The sequence below is a fragment of the Atta cephalotes genome (assembly GCF_000143395.1).
Source record: "Atta cephalotes unplaced genomic scaffold scaffold00014, whole genome shotgun sequence".
Taxonomy (NCBI): domain Eukaryota; kingdom Metazoa; phylum Arthropoda; class Insecta; order Hymenoptera; family Formicidae; genus Atta; species Atta cephalotes.
Window position 1 is genome coordinate 5271158 of NW_012130078.1, and position 6145 is coordinate 5277302.

General features: G+C 33.4%; 1 protein-coding gene across 1 annotated transcript in view; it reads left to right on the forward strand.

The window, feature by feature from the left end:
- LOC105617918 overlaps positions 1–3834 on the forward strand; it is a 19028-nt gene extending 15194 nt beyond the window's left edge. The window contains exons 2-3 of the mRNA XM_012199454.1: positions 1412–2919; positions 3490–3834. Of these exons, the coding sequence (XP_012054844.1) occupies positions 1412–2919; positions 3490–3834 (1853 nt within the window). The remainder of the gene's footprint in view (positions 1–1411; positions 2920–3489) is intronic.
- The last annotated feature ends 2311 nt before the right edge of the window (positions 3835–6145 follow it).

Below are 6145 nucleotides of genomic sequence, written 5' to 3' on the forward strand. Positions count from 1 at the left end.
TAACCGAAACCGTAACGTAACCTAACCGTAACTCCTAACTAACCAACCGTAACCGTACGTACACTACTACGTACGTACGTACGTACGTACGACACACACACACACACACACACACACACACACACACACACACACACACACACACACACACACACACACACACACACACACACACACCCTGGAAACGTGTGAAGTAACGCACGCGTACCGCACGTTCCGCCTGCGTGAAATTAAATTAGAAGGAAAATATTCGGAAAGTCGGCCAGCGCTTTTGTACGTGCGAGATAGCAAGAGATAAAGGCGGTGTATGTGGATGTGCGTGCATGCACGCGTGTATCAATGTTCCCGTACAGCAGAGGATATATTCGCGCTGGCACGTCGAGTGGCACAACCGCTAAAAACATCCAATCCACCCCCCCAGCTCTATCGTCCGCTCAATCTTCAACCCTCGACAGTATTCCCTTTCCCCATGATTCGTCTTTGTCGGGACGTTCAGACGTACCGCGTTATCTCTCATTCTCTTTTCCTGTTCTTCCGCATACGGTCGTTCATGCAATCGTGACGATGCATCGAAAACGCTACGAGACAGTACCGTCCCGTACGAATTTCATTCGAATTTTAAATTCCCAAGAGCTAATTTATTTAACTACGCTATGCGTGTGACCCTGCACACAATGGAAGAATATTAATAAATATGAAATATTGGAAAAATAAAATAAGAATAAAGATTAAAAGCACAATAGATACAAAGAATATATAACATGTAATATGTGTTATATTATATTTATATCTATTTGCGTTTAATTTATATTTCTAATTTTCTTATTCTCTAATATTTAATATTTATTTCTATTCCTAATATTTCCTCTAATATTTCCTACGAAGAACCAATAATTTATTTTCTTAAAATCATGAATACTTTAATATCATGAATATAATGCACTTACGTAAATCCATCGAGTTTATCTCAATCATGTCACTAATTCTGTAAATGAATAGTCGTCTGAGTATAGTTTCTTTAAAATTTTGTTCTAGAAAAAGAAAATAAAAAGTATTGCCCAAATATCTAGAAATCTTAAAGTAATTCATTTTCAAATTCTTCTATCTCATAAGAATATAAATATAAGTAAATATTTTATTAAAATATAATATACTAGTAAAAAATAAAATATACCATACAACTACAATCTTTTAGGATATTCTGGACACTTCATCTGTCAACCTTTATGTATCTTTAAATCATCTACTTGTTTTCAAAATATATATGCCTAAAAATTAAAGATTACCAAGAGACTCATCAATAAAATTCATTCAATTTCTTAATAGCTTAATCTTTAGATGAGCATATATTATGAAAAAAGAAAGTTAATCCGCTTGAAAAGCGTTAAAAAAGTGACTTTTTTGATTACAGTTCTCTTAATACGAGGCTTCGAAGCATCAGAGTTGGCAAAGTCGAACGCAACCAGTGCTATTTCGGAGGACGACGGGGATGAATTACCGGCGAATATGAACCTGACAACGTTCAAGGAAAGATATCGAAGATTAATACCCTACATGACTTTTTACGTTGCCAATAATTATTTAAACGCTCAGGCTGCGTTAGCGCAAAATTACGCTGACGAGCTGTCGAGGACTCTGCTCCGGAAACCTCCGTCACAGCAACACACTGTAACTCGGTTCATTGGCGTACCGAGGCGAGGTGGTAATAAGTATCGTGTCAATCCACCCGACCAAGACAGGAAGTTCGTCCCGTCCGTGCAATTTGATCCTAGAAATATCGGAGGCGATAACGACTACTTCGTGCCAGTAAAATACAATTCTAAAATCAATTACGCCGAGTATTCCACTCCGTCCTATCAACTCTATCAGGTACAAAAATCCTATCCCGAAATCACCACACCTGGAAGTCATATCCTGAACAAGGAAAATCGATACTATGTCACTACAAGACCCTTACAGCCCTCCACTCCCGTAGTCAAGAAACCACTGTTAGATAATCCCGAGGATGATTACGATCAGGATTATACAGCCAGGCCGAACATCGCCGTTAATTATCCCAATAAGGAGGAATTGAGGTACATTCCAGTGCACGCAAATGTGCAGCAACAGTCAGTGAAGCCGTCGGTCCCCTCACTTTATCGAAAGCAAAACGTAAATTCGAATGTGAACCTGAACAATCTGATCGAGAGTTTCCAGTTGTCCGAACAATTACCGGAAACGTTGAACAAAGATAATCTAGATAGTAGTATTAAAACACTCATTGAGATCCTGAACATTCTGCACAATACGCGGCAGGAAAATTTCCCACAATCACAAGGACCTCTATCGCCGCCACCATCACCACCCAGATTGATCGGCTATGATATGTACAAACCGAAAACATATACGCGACCGAAGGTGATCACCGAAACGAGATTTCAAGTGACACCGAACCCTCTTATAATCACTGATGATCCCGAACGATACAAGGCGACGGACAACATCGAAATTAAGCCGTCATTGCAATCAGATTATAACCTGAACTATGTGAAGGACGAAAAAGTGGAATACTACATCCCATACGTTCAAGATATCTCCAACGAACCCAAACAACAAGGACTCAGACCGATCTCTACCTCGCCTATTCCTACTACTGAACACTCGTACGAGATTACGGAAGATCTGAGCGACGATATCCTACAGGATGAACGATATACCCCACCGATTTCTACCGAAGCGTCCTTGAGTCAAGAATACGTAGCGCCGAATGAAGTTACGCGACCAGGATCGAAAATACCGTTGCCAGCATTAAAATACGGCGCGACGCGTGGAAAACCCAATGTCGATTACCCGGCATATGCGATTATTCCGGAAACCAAATTCAGTTGCAAGGATCAAAGATACAAAGGATTTTTCGGTGACCCAGCGACCGGATGCCAAGTGAGTATATTATAATTTAATAAAACCACTACGTCAAAAAAATTTATTAAATTTTAATAAGTGTTTAAGTAGTACTAACTAAACATTTATTTACAGTAAATAAATATTTATACAATAAAAAATTGACTTAAATCAAATTAATTGTTTTTATATCAAATAAATATTGTATATGTTTATATTTGATAACATTTATTCTTAAACGAATCTGTGTATTGAAAAAATGTACTAAATTTTTTAGTAAATATTTGTTTAATAATATTAACTAAATTTACTAATTTATTAGATATAAACATATATTTATTCAATACATTAATTTGATTCAAATCATTTTTTTATTGAGTATAATAAATATTTATTTACTGTAAATGTTTAGTTAGTATTATTTACACAAATATTTCTTAATTTTTTCGGTATAGAATATTCTGCGCGCGCGCATAATACTTACATTTTTCACATTAATCTTAATCTCTCAGCTTTTATCTACAATCTCTTTTGAATTGAAAGCCCGTATTTTATATTATTGAAGATAGTTTCTAGAATTGTTTCACAATGATAATATTGTATCCTCAGGTATGGCATTACTGCGATCTCAATGGTGGCAAGTCGTCATTCTTATGTCCAAACGGCACGATATTCAGCCAGGTAGCATTGACGTGCGATTGGTGGTTCAACGTGAAATGTGAAACAACTACTCAACTATACGTGCTAAATGAACGACTGTACAAATACATCCTGCCAATTATGCCTAAATTCCCAGAAGATTTCACTGGCCCAGAAGTAGATCGATATTTGGAACTCAAGTTCAAAGAAATGGAGGCAAAAATGAAAGAAAAAAAGTTACAGGAAAAGAAAAAACAACAGGAAGAGAAAAGCAAGCACAAGGGCAAATCACAAACGGCGAACGACGAAGAATAGACGCGTAATTAAGACGTTATGTGTTAATAATTTAGTCTTAACGTGTATTACTTAACTCGTTGCCATTATAACGAAAATATGTCATGGATTGTAAGGCCACAACTCTGTAATAATGAATCTTACAATCCCGAAAAAGTGCAATACGTATATGATAGTTACATGTGATTTAAGCATAGAATAAATCACATCGCGCGTAAAATAAGTTAGATTATCTTACGGTCTCTTTACGGGTATGAAATGGCTGATGATATTAAGTATTTCTTATATTCTCTCTAGTCAAATATGCGTGTACTATTACGTACTATTTATCACGAAAAATGTCCACCTATCTTATAGAACTCTAAATAGTTCGATTAAATTATAAATTTCAGTCATAATAATCATAACTTTCGGAATAGATAAACAAGACAATTATATTTTTCTCAACAACGTAAATAATGCTGCTAAATGACTCTCTTTAAGATATTAATTATAAATAAAAAAAATTGAAGATTGGAAAGTTATTTTTCGATTAAAAATTTAATGAAATTATTTACGATTCAATATTATAAAAATTTAATATAAAATTTAATATAAATTCCCCTCTCTATTCCTTTCCTATAACTATGCTAAATCGCATAAAATTTTACTCAAGTAAATGACGTAAATAGTAACATTTATAAAAGTATTATTGCGCGTTGAGAATATAATTAATATTTTCATTGCGAATATCATATTCATAGGGAAAAATCCGCTAGGTTTCGCCATTTATCTATAATTATTCCCAATATAAAATTATGATATCCCAATTTATATATGATCCTTTATATTTAAAGTGTGTACTTGTATCATGTATTTGCGAGAATATGACTAGAATATTTTATTTATAATTTATATCAGAAACTGTTTAAAAAATCATGTTAAAATAATAAGTGATATGTTCGAATTGTATATCGCTAAATGATTATTATATATTAATCTTTCTACGCGTATCTAATATTTTATTGTTTTAAAAGTTTTAATAAATAAATTTATTTATTTATCACTGCCTGGCATATCTCGTAATAACTGAATGAGTTCCTCATCAAGAAAAATATTTAATAAAAATGTGTACTCACCTCTTTCGTCTGATAAACTCGCTGCAGTGTTTCTTCGATGTGCTCGTAAATCTTGGTGAACTCCGGTATTAAAGTCTGATTCTGTTAATAAAACAAATCATTTAAGTTCTTCCTAACTATACATACAATAATAAATTCCTTACAATCTGAGCAACGTTACTAACCTTTTCTGATAAGGATACATAATTGTGCAATTTGTGCGAACACAAAGTACAATTTGAACAACAAGCCACATTACAGTCATTACAAAAATAGTTTAGCGCTTCAGAGCATGTTGATGAACAACTATTTAACATAGCAGCAGGACTGTTGGAGCTTCCATCACATATTGGAATTTGTGTGTGATTTTGTAATGCCCTTCCATGAATCTAAAACCAAAACAGAACCAAAATCGTAGGATACAAAAAAAATCCATTTTATATAAATATCATGCATAAGTGTGCCAATTTACTTTTGAATAGCAGGAATAACAATAGAGAGCTATACATTGTGGACACTTTACATTAGCTTGATTTCCACATTCATGGCAACTTCCTATAAGCAAAAACGCACATTAAATGCATATTATTCTTCAGAAAAGATAACTTATTTCATCAAATATGCTTTATTTTCTAACCTTTCTTTGTTATTTGATGTAATTGTGAAGATAATTTATGACAGAATAGAAATTCTTCGTCATTTTCCAGTGGACGATGATAGGAAGAAATAATTAATCCTAGTGCATGTAAATTCAATGGACGCAAGGACTTACAATTTTCAACGATTTTATTACATTTAGGACACGTTTTAAGATTCACAAACTTAACGTTGATACACTTATTACATATTGGATGCCCACAATCCAACAACAGAGGTATGAGAGTTCCTCTCGATATGGATCCGTTGAAATTCAAGTTTGATAGATCTGTAACAATTTTGACACAAAGATCTTTCTTTTTTAATCTAATAAACTGTTTATTATTATTACTACAATTTAATAAATCAATAATATATAAGCTATGTATTTCTCTGCTATTTAATAAGGTAACAAGATAGGCAAAACAAATCATTTTTATTAGATTATATGACACAGAATGGAATTGTCTGTTATCAAAGTATTTTTATACTTATATTTAACAACCAAGCTTCAATAAACAAAATAATGACATATAATATATGTTATTTTATTTATTGAAGCTTGATTGTTAAATCCTATAAGTATAAAAATACTTTAA